The 16,131-nt window shown below is 42.1% G+C and overlaps 1 protein-coding gene across 1 annotated transcript in view; it reads right to left on the bottom strand.

Annotated features, from left to right (window-relative positions):
• Positions 1-195: 195 nt before the first annotated feature.
• gpr179 (G protein-coupled receptor 179) overlaps positions 196-16,131 on the bottom strand; it is a 56,589-nt gene continuing 40,653 nt past the window's right edge. The window contains exons 8-12 of the mRNA XM_068322332.1: positions 14,735-14,873; positions 14,520-14,622; positions 910-1,084; positions 395-631; positions 196-230 (exon numbers count right to left, since the gene is read on the bottom strand). Coding sequence (XP_068178433.1) covers positions 196-230; positions 395-631; positions 910-1,084; positions 14,520-14,622; positions 14,735-14,873 — 689 coding nt within the window. The remainder of the gene's footprint in view (positions 231-394; positions 632-909; positions 1,085-14,519; positions 14,623-14,734; positions 14,874-16,131) is intronic.

Raw genomic sequence — 16,131 nt, 5'->3', positions numbered from 1 at the left:
TGCTTTGACCTTGTTAGCACTGTACTGGCTCGGTTAACCTTAGATATGTTTTCCAAACAATGGCTGGTAGTTGATGTTAGACTCCAGGTCTTATGAAGCCTGCTGTGATCGGGATGCAAGAGATTGGTATCGATTGACAGGTTTTGAGCACTGGCAGACTTAGAAACCCCTAGTGGAATATCTAGTGAATCAGTTTCAGATTGCCGAGAAGATCTGTTCACAGTCCTTACCTTTAACATTGAGTCACACAAAGAAGACTCTGTTTCCCTGACACAGTGATGGTCACTCTGGGACTTGTGCATTGATAGGGATGGTGTTTTCATTGAACTTCTGTAACTGATACTGACCGACACTGTATCTGTGGTGCGTCTGAAAGACCCAAACTGATTCCCACTTCTACTGTTTATAGACCCATCTTTCTCTTCCTGGCTGCACCTCCGGTTCATGGTTTCTGGGATCTCAACAATGCGTCGAATAATGGATCTCCCCAATGTACATCGAGAACTTCGTTTCTTTGACAGATGAGGATTGTTTGCAGTCATCTTCTTGGTTTTGTGAACTTCTAACTGGGTGTATAACTTCTTCAGTTCATCCTGGTGCAAGCATAGAAAAATGGGATTTAATGAAGGGATTTAGGAAATGGTAAAAATTAAGAAAGGAAGAAAATATGTTAAAGTATCAAGTCAGAGAAAAGTTAAATGGCATGCTTTGATTAAAGAACAGTTCAGGATAAGAGGTTAAAGGGGGAGTAAGATTGTATAACGCAAATGTGTTAATTCTATTGTTTATTTCATTTGCTGTTCATTGAAGATTTCTTAAACTCAATCTTTTTTGTGGTCATGCCTGAAATTAAGATACATTTATAGTCTTTATTTAACTGTGGATTTTAATTATCTTTAAGTGCAAACTGATGGTATTGTTCTGAGGGGACAGGAGTGGTTACCCGAAAATCATCTGGATCCACACTGCGCTCACTCCATGCAGAGCGAAAACTGCTGTTGAGGTATGAGCGCCGAAGATCCACTTCATCTTCATATACCTCTGTTGCAATCTCCTCTCTTCCAGTCTTTGACACATGAAGAAACTGGAATACACACATAGGCATGAATTCATATACAAGATAAGATGTACCTTTATTAGTCCCACAGTGGGGAAATATGCGAAACCATTTGAATTAGGTTATTCAAACTATTACTTCCTCCAAGGATGTCAAGTGATTTTTTTAATTGGATTGTTAGCAGGATTAGATAAAATAAACTACTACTACATATACACCCTTTGGATTTTGTGTTGAATAACGTCAACTATGTCAAACTTGAATGACCATCCCTGAACAAAGGAAGAAGCCTTCACTAGGGTTGAGCCGAATACTCGTTTCAGATGAGTATCCGGTACGCATTTTTGACAAGTACAAGCATGCTACAAGTCAAACTTGTCAACACTCGCACTGGTTCATTCATTCATTCATTTTCCTGACCGCTTCATCCACGTGCGCGGGTCACGGGGACCTGGAGCCTATCCCAGCTGGCATAGCTGAAGGAAAATCCTCAGAACTGACTGTCTTCACGCTCTGTGATTGGACAGTCACATACAGCATCCGCCCCTCCCAACAGAGACACTACACTACATTCCCCACTCTCGCGTACACATAGACATTGAGTGATCTCTCTGTGCGTGGCATCACGCTTTCCTTAGGTTTTCTTCAGCCTGTCTCTATTTGTCTATTGAAGGTTACTTGGTGAACTTGTTTCTTGTTTGTTTTGTTGCGCGTACGGGGTGCATTGAGCAGACCAAGCTGAAAACTGCCCGTGTTGCATCGCGTCCACTCCAGTCGTTTTGTTTTTTTACCTGCTTGCCCTTAGTTTGACACTTTCTCACTTCAGTTCAAATTAACAATTTGTTTACTGTTGAGATATGTTAACTGTTACGTAGCGCACACACACATGCACACACACACACACACACACACACACACACACACACACACGTGCTCTCTCTGTCTGTCACCCTCTCAGTCACTCAGTCACACACACATGCATAAACAGACACACACACAAACACACGCACACACACCTTAATAAACTTTGTGTGAAAAAATGGCAAGAACATTAGGTGGTAAGAAGAAACAAAATAATTGAAAAAAAACTGTTTGATCATAAAAAGAAAAAAAAGAAAAAGAAGGAAAAAATTGAAATTTGTGTTGAGTATGATAATTGTTGTTCGAGCATGTACTTTGTAGTTCATTCATTTTCTATCGCATGCGTATTATTCATTAATGCACTTGATGTTCCGAGTTCATAAAAATGTGTTCTGTATGTAGTTCCTTTGCTATTGTGATCAAAAGCACTGAATCTCAATTCTGAGGCTGTTCTGCAAATACAGTATTTTCAGCACTATAAGGCGCACTGGACTATAAGGCGCACCCTCAGTAGTTTGTTTGTTTTATAATTTATTTCATACATAAGGCGCACCAGATTATAAGGCGCACACAATAAAAATAAATAAAATTTATTTGATAAACTGCAGAGGCTGTAGTTGCGCAATCCATCCACTAGATAGAACCGCGCTGCTCAGGCAGTCATGATTGCATTCATGACTTCCTGACTACCTTTGAATGGCCTCTATTGTTATGTCAATAAGCCATTCTAATCCTCATCAAGGAAACCTGATCACTTGATCACTTTGCCACCGTAGAAAGAAGTCAATACGCATATTAAAAAACCTGACATTAAAAACTGGTTAAATTCATTACGAGTGCACTCAGTGCGAACAGAGCGGGTTATTTCCTGATCTGAAGTTCGAAGCAGACATTTAAGCTCCAACGTTCGTCTTCGTTTATTAATTAAATATTGTTTCGATTGATCGGTAGTCCAGTCAGAGGTGAGGTGCAGCTATTTGCTGCTGTGTGTCCCAAACAATTTTTTAACTAGTTTTTAATGTCAGGCTGCTAATTTACTGGCAAATGTGACGCTGTTTAACTCCTAGAACTGACTTTAACTTCGGTGTCTCACCGCCGTGAATCTCACAGCACGTCGCTGTGTCCCCTTCACGGACAAAGTCAGTTGCCCATGAGGTGTTAGATGTTGGTAGTGGTAGGGCATTGATGCTGGATCGTTTTCCCTCCAGAGTGGAAGCAAGGCTCTTCAAGACTTGGTTGTGGCGCCAAGTATACCGTCCTTGGGTGAGGCTGGTTTTACACCCGGTGAGTATGTGCCGAAGGGAGGCTGGCTTGGTGCACAGGACGCACCCAGGATCATTGCCAAACCACTGGTGGAGATTAGTCGGGGTTGGAAGGACGTCATAGGTGGCTCTAATGGCGAAACTCAAGCTCCTCGCTTCCGTGGCCCATACATCCCTCCAGCTCAACCTCCTCCTTTCGACAGTTCCCCACCGTGTCCACAGACCCTGTTTGCCGAGGGCGACTGCTTTGGCCCATCTTGCCGCCTCTTCCTGACTCCGCACTTCCTCCACCACCATCTTCCTCCGTGCTGGAACGGTGGAATATCTCCAGGCAGGACGGCTAGGTGTTAATCCAAGGCCTCCTCTTCCTTGCTGAATGTTCCCTACGATGTCAGCATGTCTGAGAGCTGCTGTTGCCTCCTCCACTGCTCTTGCTGGTCTCCACTTGCACCCGGTGACCAAGGTTGGTGCATTTTCCCTAATCACCGGGTCTTTGGATTCGTTCATGATCATCTGCAGTCGTGTTTTAGCACACTTGAACTCCTCTGTAAGGCTAGTGAGGGGCAACTTGAGGACACTGTCTCTGTAGAGGCCTATGGTGGTGAGGCAGCGCGGAACTCCAAGCCACTTCTTAACATGGACTGTGACCCTTCTCTCCAGCTTCTCTACTGTTGAGATGGGCACCTCGTAGACTGCCAGGGCCCACAACACCCGGGGTAGTAGACCAAACTGGAAGCACCAGATCTTTAACTTCCCAGGTAATTGGGTATTATCAATCGCCTGTAGGCCTGCATTGATGTCATTGCGCAGTTGCTTCACCTGGTCTTTGTCTTTCAGACTTGCGTCATAGCGCCTCCCAAGGCTTTTGACTGGCTGCTCAGATACAGTGGGGATTGGGACATCACCGATGAAGAACTGCAAGTCAGTAAGCACTCCCTTCACCACTGAGATGCTGCGTGACTTGGATGGTTTGATCTTCATACGGGCCCAACTGATGTTCTCCTCGAGTTTTCTGAGTAACCTCCTGGTGCATGTGATGATGGTAGTGAGGGTGGTGATGTCGTCCATGTAGGCCTTGAGGGGAGGGAGGCGGCAGCAAGAGCCGGGTTTTTGTCCACCCATGACCCATTTTGAGGCTCGAATGATAACCTCCATTGCCATGGTAAAAGCCAAGGGAGACACAGTACATCCGGCCATGATGCCTACTTCCAGGCACTGCCACGAGGTGGTAAATTTGGGCGTAGAGGAACAGAACTGCAGGTCCTGAAAGTAGTCTTTGACCAGGGTTGCGATGGTGTCTGGGATGTTAAAGAACTTGAAGGTAGTCCAGAGGAGCTCATGGGGCACAGAGCCAAAGGCGTTTGCAAGATCCAGGAAGATCGCGTGGAGGTCAGTTTTCTTCAGTTTTGCCGTTTGGATCTGGTGCCAGATCATGCTGGCATGTTCTAGGCACCCAGAGAAGCCCGATATCCCTGCCTTCAGAACAGATGTATCCACATACTCATTTCTGTGCAGGTACTCAACCAACCTTTGTGCGATGACTCTGAAGAAGATCTTACCCTCCACGTTAAGTAAGGCAATTGGGCGGAACTGATTGATGTTCATTGCGTCTTTCTCCTTAGGGATAAGAACCCCACCTGCCCTACGCCACGCTTTGGGTGTTTCCCTCTTCTGCCATACCGTCCTCTCTGCCATACCGGGCCACTTCACACGCAGTTTGTAGCCTGGAAGTCTCTGCTCGACTGCAGGTTGGGGAGTTTGGGTGGGTCCACGGCTGGTGTTTGTTCCACCGCTAATTCCGTGCTTGAGTTTACCTCTTCCATGACAGGGATAGTGATGCTCTCCAAGCTATGGGTTTCGTCTAGTTGGTGACCTTCAATCGACTGATTTGACCCCTTCTGCAGGAGGTAATCAATGCGAGGCCCCTGAGGCACCTTTTCCTTCCCTGGTGAATCCTCAGACCCTGAAAAGATGTTATCTTCCTCCATCCGCAGCTACAAATCTGCAGCTTGTGGTCCGCCACCGTGGCAGGGCTTGCGCTGGTTGCTGTGGTGTTCTCTTGCGCTGTGCTTTCTTTACTCGTAGTCGGTTCCAGTCCAGTCATTACCATTTTGTCAGCCGACGAGTCTTCTTCCGCCCCCGCTCTCGCAGACTCTGGGGGTGTTCTCTTTGTTTGGTTCTTCGTAGTTAAGTGGGGTGTCTCCTACTACCTACATGGCATGAAAGACAACAGTCATGGGCAGCTAACCCATAACTGACCTGTTGGGGTCTTTTCCCTCCTGGCAGCTGTCTCTCTATGCCGTCACAAGGACTTTCCCCTGTTCCCCTGACAGCTGATCTTTCTCAGCAGTCACTGGACGGGTCCAGATAAATAGATTTCAGAAAACACAGGATGAGATGTTGCTATCCTTGTGTGAGCACCTACAATTAACTTGTCAGTGAATGGTGGATGGGAGACCTGAAGAATTGAATTTATGGGATGCATCATCAGTAGTATTCCTCTGGGTCATGGGGTGTTTCGGCCTTTTACACTATACATCCTCCCCAGAGGCGGCCAGCTGCAGGATGATCAGACCTGAGCTTGTGTCCCAAGCTCATTAGCCATGAGAGTCACCTTGTTGTCAAGTGGCGGACATCTCAGGGGACTATGCATGGCAGGGGCGTCCTGTTCCCTGAGTCAAGCCTACACTGACCGCATACCTTAATTAAGAAAAAGAAGACACTTCAAGGAACTCTTGAACAGTTTTAACGCACATCCAACAACAGTCAGTCGGAGTCGGATGTTGATGTTGACAATTCACTGTACAGTACTCCAGCATGTAGTTTACCTACAGAGGGAAGGAAGAGGAGGAGCAGGGGGTAACTACTGTTGGCGAGAGGCAGAGTTGTCATCAGAGAGATGGTTGCCACTATGACTATCTTCACTAGCATTTGCTTTATCGTCCATAATAAATATCAAAAGTATCAAAGATATAAAGCCTGATGCTCTAAGACGTTCAGAGAGGGAATAAATGGGAACAAGAAGGGAAGATGAGTGTTGGAGATGCACGTGAATGGAGCTGTGCTGCTCGGAAAGGGTTGTGGCAGAAAGGGGAACGGCACTACAATAGTCGGCATTCGTTTGTCTTTCCGAATGTTGATAACTACGATGTTCATAAGTAGAGAACTACCTGTACTATGACTACCCTCACTCGGTTAAATATCTTGAACTTTTCACTAGCCATTTAGAACTGAGGAAGTCTCTTCGATGACAGTCAAAACACCAACTTTTGCCTCCGAGACTAGCTGACTTAATTCAGCACAGAGATCAATCAAGACCTGGATGATTTAGAATCTTCAGAGGAATTATTCCTGTAAAACTGGAATTCTAAACGTTTTAAAAGCTATATTCCCTAAATTAGGGATTAAGCCAAATTCTGTGTGGTTTTGCGGTGAAATAATGTAAGTATAGGTATTGCATCCCAGATAGCCATTTCACTCCACCCGAAACCGGCTACAGGCTCCGGAACGGATCCACAAAATGAGTCCGGAACGGAGTCCACTTGCACAGGGGGACGGATCTGGAACGGACAAGGACCGCGGACTCAAAACAGTTACGACGCGGAGCCAATCCAGATCAGTTCATAAAGCAGCTCAGCCGTCCAGATCCGGTTCGGACCCGTTCATAAAGCAGCTCAGCCGTCCGGACCCATTCTGGAACTGTTCATGAAGCGGCTCATCTGGCCTGGACCCGCTCCGGATCCGTTCATGAAGTGGCTAATCCGACGCTGATCTGGTCCAGATCCGTTCATGAAGCAGCTCATCTGGTCCAGATCCGTTCCAGATCCTTTATTCAAAATGGCTCATTTGGCTATAACTAGCAACAGAAATATCCAAAATCTAGTTGACCAACATCGAGCTTGAATACTTCCCTCAACCAGTCTGCCTTTATTAATAGGAATAAATCAATACATTCAAGTCTTGAAAATATATTAGACTATATCCTTTAACCCAGCAGTCCCTAACCATTTTTGCGCCACGGACAGGTTTCATCTAAGACAATGTTTTCAAGAACCGGCCTTCATTTGCTCGATAATCTGCAGTCTAATAAATCATCTCATACCTGTCAACCTCCAAGGCTCCATGGCCTTACAAACCATTGTATTTTTCCTTACAAAATACAAAATAATCTTACACCATATTTTTTTTCAAATGCATTTATGTACATAGTTGGACATTATTAATTATGATAGTTTAACATTTGATATTTTACACTTGTTTCGTTTCATTCATCTATACACAAGAAGTACATGTTTAATAAATTATGTAAACAAGTCTTGCTTTAACTACTACTGTTCTTTTTGTTGTATGATACTGTTGCTTTCTTTGCTGAAACTAGTATATCTTTTGATTGGGCAAAGGTCACAGCATTTGCTAGTATAGCTCATCTTTACTTGCAAATATGCAACAAGTGTATCTTCCGCCATGCTCTTTCTGTACTCTGTTGATTTTTCACACAAGTGACAACACCCTGTCACTATCTGCGTTGCTATGTGGGAGGCACAGCAAAATGGAAAAGAGCTTCCACATTTCAGGAAATCTCTGCACTCCCAGTGATGTGGTCTGCTTTACAATTCCTGTCCAGTAACTGTCCGTTTGCATGCCTTCCAGGGTATTTGATTTGGGCATAAGCTGCAGATCATCCCATTCCTCTTTCAATTGTTCAAAATCAAAATTACATTCAAAGTTTTCTGCCAGCCTAATAACATGAGTATAATCCAGGGAATCAATCTTTTTTGGATCCAGCACTACTAAATCCTGTAGCACTTTATCTTCAAATGGAAATTTTGCAAGCATTTTTCTAACTGTTGCTACATAGAATTCTCTTACACATTGAAGAATTTCTTTGTATAGCAGGTGTGACGTCATGCTCTTCACAGTCAGCTGACAGCCATTCCCACTGTAGGCCTGTCATCTGAATGCTGTATATCTCTGTTTGTGAAGTCCACATCTGTTAACTTTGTGCAGCCCTTGATGTGGGGCATTTGCACAAACTTGGCCAAGAAAACACGGAAGAGTTTGTTCATTTCTGTCATTAAGTCTCCTATCACACATTTCTCTGCCTGGAAAATTACATTGAATTTGCTCATTTGGTGAAGGACAAAAGACAGGAAGTGCAGCACTAAATCTGTCATTGGGTCTTGCAGCCTCTCATTGATGGTCTTTACTTTGCCTGCTTTCTCAACATCCTTGTGGCTGGCAAAGTAGCTTTTCAGGACAGGCAGTTGGTTTATAGTCCTGGCAACCACTTTTTCACTTTTTTTTACTAGATGGGAGAGCCATCTAGTAGGACAAAGTTTTAGAATTTTTTCCACATCAACCTCTGCAAATTGTTGTAATTCCTTGAATTCCTCGATTCGTTTAGAACTGCAATGGGAAAAAAAAAAAATTTCTACCACAAGTCATCCACCTTAAATGGTAGCTGCTTAACGCCATCTTTTACACACAGACTTGCTAGATGGCAAACACAGCCAATACTAAATACGTTTGAATTTTTTTTCTTCAGTCTTGTTAAGAAAGAATCCTTTGAGCCCACTGTGGTGTTGCAGTTGTCACTCGCAAATCCTACAATGTTCCTCCATGGAATGTTGTTGCTTGTGACATAATCTTCCACAACTTGGAAAATTGCTGAGGCAGTTCCTGACTTGAGGGCTGGAAGATCAAGAAGCCTGGTCACAACAGCTTCCCCATCAACGAAACGAGCCAGAATAACAAGTCGTTTGTTGCAGTTGTGATCATTACTTTCATCCATCATCAGTGTGAAAGGCTGTGTTCTGTACTTTTCAATGACCGGATCAGTGAAGGCAGGGGCAAGGCAGCCTTTGACTATCATGGTGGTCTTGGTTCTCTTGTAGGCAAATTCCTGAAACATATTTTTTTTTAAAAAGCATTAGTACAAATTTATATTAGACTATTTTTACCAAGCTCATTGCACTGTACAAAGTTATAAACAAATATTTCGAAGAAAGAAAAATTCTGGAACAATTTTTAACTAAACTAAAATATCCATTAATAATGCTTGTAATTTAAATTTTTAAATTAGAACAGATATTTCAAGAGAAAAAAAATCGTTAACATTTTTGTTTTTGTAAACCAAACTTAAATATCAATCAATGATGCTTGTAATTTAAATTTCAAACAGGGACAGAAAAATACAAACCTTTGCAGCCTTGCGATTGGGAAACATGTTTTTCACAAGCAGTGTGAAGTGATCGGCAACTGTTGGACGTACATTGTGCTCTGTGATGAAATGGCAAACCATCACTTCAGCTGTTGAGGAATCTTCTGGTTCTTTTTTAGGAAAAAAATGAACATCCATTGATCGATAGGTTTTCGAGACGTCTACGTTTCTGGTGTGGCTCTTTGTATCAAAATACGTCTTTAAATCAGAAACCGGAGGCAGCTATTTTCACGTACATGTAACAGACAAGAAAAGATTAATTTTGGAGTTTTATTAATTTCATCAAAATCCCTCACGATGTGTTTTGATTTCTTTTGAGGATGTGAATTTATTTATCTCAGTTTTATATTTTGTATTTCCTTTGCACCTTTATTTTGAAGAATAAAGGAAGTGATGTCCGTAACATCCGGTCTGTCCGACTCGTCAGTCTGCCTTGAACCTGACTGCGGGAGGTACGTGCATCGAGCGGCTGTCCAGAAAAAGTTTTAGTTACAAGTTTTAATGACGATTTCTTGCAATAATGAAAAGTAATGTTGTTCGGTAACATGTTTACGATGTTTTCTGTTGTGAAATGTAATCGATTAGCTGCTCTTGAATGGGAAAATGTAAGCTAGCTTTCCACGTGTTCTACCTGTGTGCGTGTGTGTGTAAGCGGGTGTGTGGAGGGGTGCGGAGGAGCGCGCGTGCTAACTGTTCTCTCCTTTTTATTGCAACTTAACATATTTCACCCTTGTGTTAGGTGTTGCATAGAGGGCATGAATATTCACACTCTGGTTCGTTTTAATATCATCACGCTGCAGGTATGTGCAAAGGTGTTTAGTGTCCTGTGTTATGTTCATAAATTGTAGGTTTTCTTTCATGTACATTGTATTTTATTTTCATTCATTTATATTTTATTTATTTTCGGTAACATTTTGAATGTTTTAAGTGAGTCTGCCTTGAACGTGACTGCGGGAGGTGTTGCATGGAGGGCATGAATATTCACACTCTGGTTTGTTTTAATATCATCACGCTACAGGAATAAATTCCAACTGAAAAAGTCGCCTCTGTGTCCAGACTATTGCGCACCAGAACACAACTCAGTGTAGTCGGAGCATTCGGACCGCCCCGGCTACATACACTCACACACACACCTACACACACACACACACACACTGCAGCCCCTGGTGGTCCAGTTCTCTGTTTTGCAAGCAACACAATACGAATATTCCACACCTTTCTTCAAAGCTTGTATCAATCCCTCGTATCGTCCTGACATTTGCTCCCACTCTTTGTGATGTTTGCCTCTTCCATTTAACTTACGGCGTTTTAATTCGTCGCGGCTCGATGATTGTGTCCAAAAAAAAGTTAAAACTACGTTGTACTGTGCTTTACCTCTGTTCACACGTTATCGGAATGACGCAATGGGAAATACCAAAGCGGCACACGCATGCGCACAGTAGCATCAAACCGCTCGTTTCGTTTGCGACGAAAAAATGATACGGAATGGAGGCTACCGCGGCGAACTCGTTTGATTTGCCGTTTCTTGATATTCGGTGCATACCAGATGGTACCCATAATGGCAAATTTGCGTTTTTCCATACAGATTTTCTTCTACGCCGTACATGTCTTAAAATGCATAAAAACCATACTTTGTACAGCAAAAACGTACTAGTTGACAGGTATGTCATCTGCAGACATGAACAGACAATAAACAATCTTTTTTTCATAAATTGATAACATCTCTGTGAACAAAATCATTTTAAAATATAATAATATTAAAAACTTGACTCAAGTGACTGCACTGATGAGGTTTATTTTGAAATATAGCGACCACTGCTTTAGGGGACGGGAATTTCACAAGCTTATTGGCTTCTATCCGTCTACCCGTTTTTTCGGATGTTGTTGATGTTGTAAATATGATGAAGGTGTGAAGTCTGCTATATTAACATGTCCGAAAAAAATAAAATAAATAAAACCCACTCTGAGTCTCTGGTTAAATTGTCCTATGTAACAGCAATAATAGCTTCGCTACAGCTGAGAGCTATCAATTATCAGTGAGACCCATATCAGAACAAACGTCAAAACATACTGTAAATTGAAAAATGAAACGCAACTATGAATTGTATCCAAAGCATTTTACTGCCATTCTTCTACGGACAATGGCTCACAAAATAAAAACATGATTATAAAAAGAATCATGACGGGAACACATGAAAACCAAACATGAAAACATTGCTTCAACGAGGAACTGGTGGGTCCTCATTTGAAGTAGCACTACGCCTCCTGGAGGTCTCCCTGTCAGCTGCGAGGCTGAACCACCGAATCACATGCCTGATTATGTTTGCGTCCGTCACTGCACGGCCAATGTGGCTCTTTTTTACAGCATCTGAAATCACACAAATCATCACACAATATCACATAAACTCCCACAGAGATCAGTTGTAATGTTTTATAAAGATGTGTATAACCATTGGCTTTTAAAGTGAAATGTTACTGCCTGACATTAGGTGTCCCTACTTGCATTGTTGACAAAACACAGCAAATCGCATGTTTGAACAGTGAATTTAAAGCTATAGCCAGATACTTGTTAACTTGTTAATTTAACTTGGTGTTAATGCTGAAAACTTGTATAAATAGTGATCTTTATAACTAATATGTTGTTCTAATTTACTCTTGTTGCGGATGACGAATGACCAAATGACAAAACAGCCGCCATAGGCTAACCACCGGAGATAACTGATGACGAGCCAACCAATTAATTCCAATTCACTTCTGGATCTGATCGATAATATTTTGTTTATTCTTACACTGCCCACCGATCGCCACTTAGTTTTGGAAGCTTGCTTCAGACATGGAGAACCACTTGACTGATGACATTTGGAACACTCAAGTGCTTTGGTTTGCTGGTGGTTTGCTTTCTAATTGCTTTGCAATGGAACCAACCAGAAAGAGATCTCAAGTCTGGGAATATTTAGAACTGGTGGGGCTGAACAAAGTGGATGTAAATTTTTAAGAAACTTATTTTCAAGCTCTGTTGTTCACATAGTAGAAAATATTAAACCACACATCTAATTTTTAACTTGCAGGTGAGGTGTTTGCTTTGTTCCCAGCACCTGACATACACTTCATCAATGTCACTAATACTGAGCCAGACATGAGAATGCTGTGATGGCATCTCAGAATTCCGATTTTAATCTCACAATGTAGATCTTGTTGATTTCCAGTAACACTAATCATCCTATGTAACCCATGCACAGGAACACACACATATATACAGTATATGTATGTATTAAACATACATGCATGAACATGTAATCTATATCTCTTATTGCTTTATTGAACCCTGCAAGGACCAATAATCATAAAACAGTTTCCTATAATGTATGGCTACAATATAGTAAGCAAGCATTAACACATTAGATTATAATCTGTTTTATTCGGAAAATACATGCAATACAGGAAACGTCAAAGCATTGTTTTCTGGGCTCATCGACCATTGTGTGGTTGCAGTACAGACACCCTGCCAAAGAGGGCACCCACGTTCCCAATGTCCCTAACGGTTCAAAGCCCCAAGGGGCGCCATTTAGACATCACTAACTACAAGTAACCGGTGAACACAGGTAAGTGGCATTAGTTATTAATTTTTGAAGACACACCCATAGTGTCACTCCTCCCACCACAGCAATACCACAAGATGCACAAACAGGCACGTAGGTGCCACTCTCATGGATGGCACCTACAACTCTAGTTTACTCCTTCTGACATGACAGCTCACCACACACATGTACTGAATTTATTCTCATGTTGTCCTTCAGGACTGGATTAAAATCACCTACAAGGCATGTAGCTAATGTTCAGTTCTCCTCACCTCCCGGACATAAAAACATTGTCCAAACTTTTCAAGTTCACTTTAGCTAACTAGTTACATTAATGAGTTTGAGAATCACTTAAGCTAACATTGATGCTAATGTTGATGGTAGCTCTGTACCTTTAGAAAGCCTAACTTGATATAATTGAACATTTCAGAAACAACAAAACAATTTACCTTTATCTATGATCAATATAATTTTGCCAGTAAGACCTAAGTATATATTAAAAACGATTTGGAGCGTAGTCTACTTACTGCATTTAGCTTATTCAGCAGCGTCCTGGTCCGTTGTCTGTGGGTGGAGAAAGGTGTGTACATAATGCTATCATCCAGGCTCCATAAGGTAGTGTTGTCCAATCACGGACCCCCTGCATGTCTCAATCTCCGTCCTCAGGTAAATGCATAAGTGTGTTGATCAACAAGTTTATAAGCAGAACAACTCTGTAACGACTCAGAGAATGACAGGAGAGAAGACTGGGACGTGTGGAAATTCACATGGTTCCTCCTAGAGGACGACCTCCATTACAGAGTTCTCACACCAGCAGACAGCACATCCTGGTCTGACCCAGAACTGGCGTTGGCGTCTTAGGTGAGGAAAATGATTGAATGAATGAATAAATATATATGTATATAAACTTTATGACTCATAAAGGCAATGACGAACAAATATTCAACCATCAACCATGTTTATCAACATGGAGCTGTTATATGTCAGAAAATAGCGGGTTTTAAATCCGTCCATTCTGTTTGGACATGTAGAGACGGATAACACAGACGTCACAGCGGTTTTCGTTGCAGGGACACGCCCCCCAGATAGATGTTTCCCTGCTCCAACACACCTGATCATTTGAATGAGGATCAGGTGTGTTGGAGCTTATCATCGATCAGCTTGCCGGATCTGCTGATGCGAGGGCGGATCCGCCCCTGTATCAGGTGCTATCTCGGTAGGCGCATCCGCTTTGCGAATCTGCCTGGCATCCATACAGAGTCGGCTGTTTGACGGTGCGCTGCCCGCAACTGGGCATCCTCGAAGCGAGTGACACGGTGAGGCAGAACTGCTGATGTTGAGAACAGATCCACCCCAGAGTCAGGTGCTATTTGGGATGTATGTAAGAATGTAACTTGTGGAAAAGGGAATGCTCAGACATAGTTTATATTTTAGTCACGGAGCACTAGTGTTTAACTCTCGGTTAATGACTTATCCTCTCTGACACTTGATTCTATCCTAATTGTAGTAATTATGACTCTATTACAAAAAATACTGGGTACCTTGGGAACAAAGAGCAGGGCAAGAGTGACGGTAATAGTCACATGAGTGTACGTGAAGGAGAGTAGCAACATCCAGTCAGGATGAAGAGAGGGAAACGTGAACCTGTAGGAGAGAGAAAATTATTACACCTTGTTGTGTGTTTCTGTATTATTTGGCTTGGCTGAACTGAACTGTACTGTACATGGAAAGGTTCAGAGAAATGCATGTTATTTACCTAAACAGGTGAAACATGGTAGAAAGAATCAGCTCATTGTGTATGGCAATGCCCATGTAGCGAGGCTCATGGAAGGCTGAGGGGACTGGCCTGATGGCAGTCCATAGGGAGCTGCCCCAGCACAGGAACAGAAGCTCAGCTGTGGCAGAGTAGAGCATGAACAGAACCAATTTTATTCAGATATGAATACTGCAGTTGTGTTAATTTTGATTTTGGTGATTGATACATAGTAATAAATCAACTTCCAGCTCATATAACCTGTCTGATTTGAAAGGTTCACTCAAACCACCATTAATGTTAAATTAATGTCAATGTCTCTATACAAAGCCAGGATCTTGGCCATGAGTCCTGAGTTGAGCCAATACAATTCCCACAGGGATGAGTATGCAATTACTATACATTACTAATCTCTATACTAATTTAGGTACCATGTCTGCTAATTTTTGGAAAGAGACCTGAAAGCTTGGAGTTGTAGTGTCCTCTGATTTGTCTTTTGATGGTCAATACAGTCCAAATTTTCTCAGCTGAGAAAACCAAAATCAGGTCATTCCTCTCATCCTCTGTCTTTCCTCCAAACTAGATGATTACAGTGTACTTTATTCTGGTGGTGTCAGCAGGCAGACTGCAGCTGATCCAAAACAGTACAGTCCCTCATTAGCTACCTGTCAAATTTTGGATTAATTTTAAGATTTTACTACTCACTTTCAAGGGCTTGAATGGTCTGGTTCCCTTTTATATGCCCAATGAACTTTCAGCTTGGTTGAGCTGTTGAGCCGCATTTTGTAATAATGGTGCATTTTGTAATAAATAGTCCAAAATGCAATAACTTATTCATTTCATTTTGTAATAAATTACCGCATTTTGTAATAAACTGCCCCAACGCATTTTGTAATAAATTTTGCCGCATTATGTAATAACTTATGACATTTTTTACGTTTATTACAAAATGCACTGTTACAAAATAAGGCTCAACACTTGCCCTGGTTTCTATACTACAAAGTCTCCAACCATATTTACAACCCCATGTGTAAATGACTCATTTCAAAAATGTTATATGTTTGCAAAATATTTTGAAACACACCAAAACAGTTCAGTTTTCTCAAAAAAAGGTTATATGTAAACGCTAGCTTTTGTGTAATCAAATATATTCTCAGGTTTTGTATTTACTTTATATTTCATTTAGTAATGATATAACTTTTGAGTTTAGAAAATATATTGTGTAATGGGCGTCCACTGTTTAGCGGCGGGCGCCGGCTGTGTAATTTGTTTGGCTCTCTGTTGTAGGTGGAGACTGAGACTGGAGAACCGTATAAGGGAGAACCAACCAATCAGAGAACTATATCGATGTATATGAGCTAATGTATAGTGGCCCATCCTTAAGGTGGAGCCTAATGACG

Source organism: Antennarius striatus, chromosome 8, assembly GCF_040054535.1.
Source record: "Antennarius striatus isolate MH-2024 chromosome 8, ASM4005453v1, whole genome shotgun sequence".
NCBI lineage: Eukaryota > Metazoa > Chordata > Actinopteri > Lophiiformes > Antennariidae > Antennarius > Antennarius striatus.
This window is presented reverse-complemented; position numbering and strand designations above follow the sequence as displayed.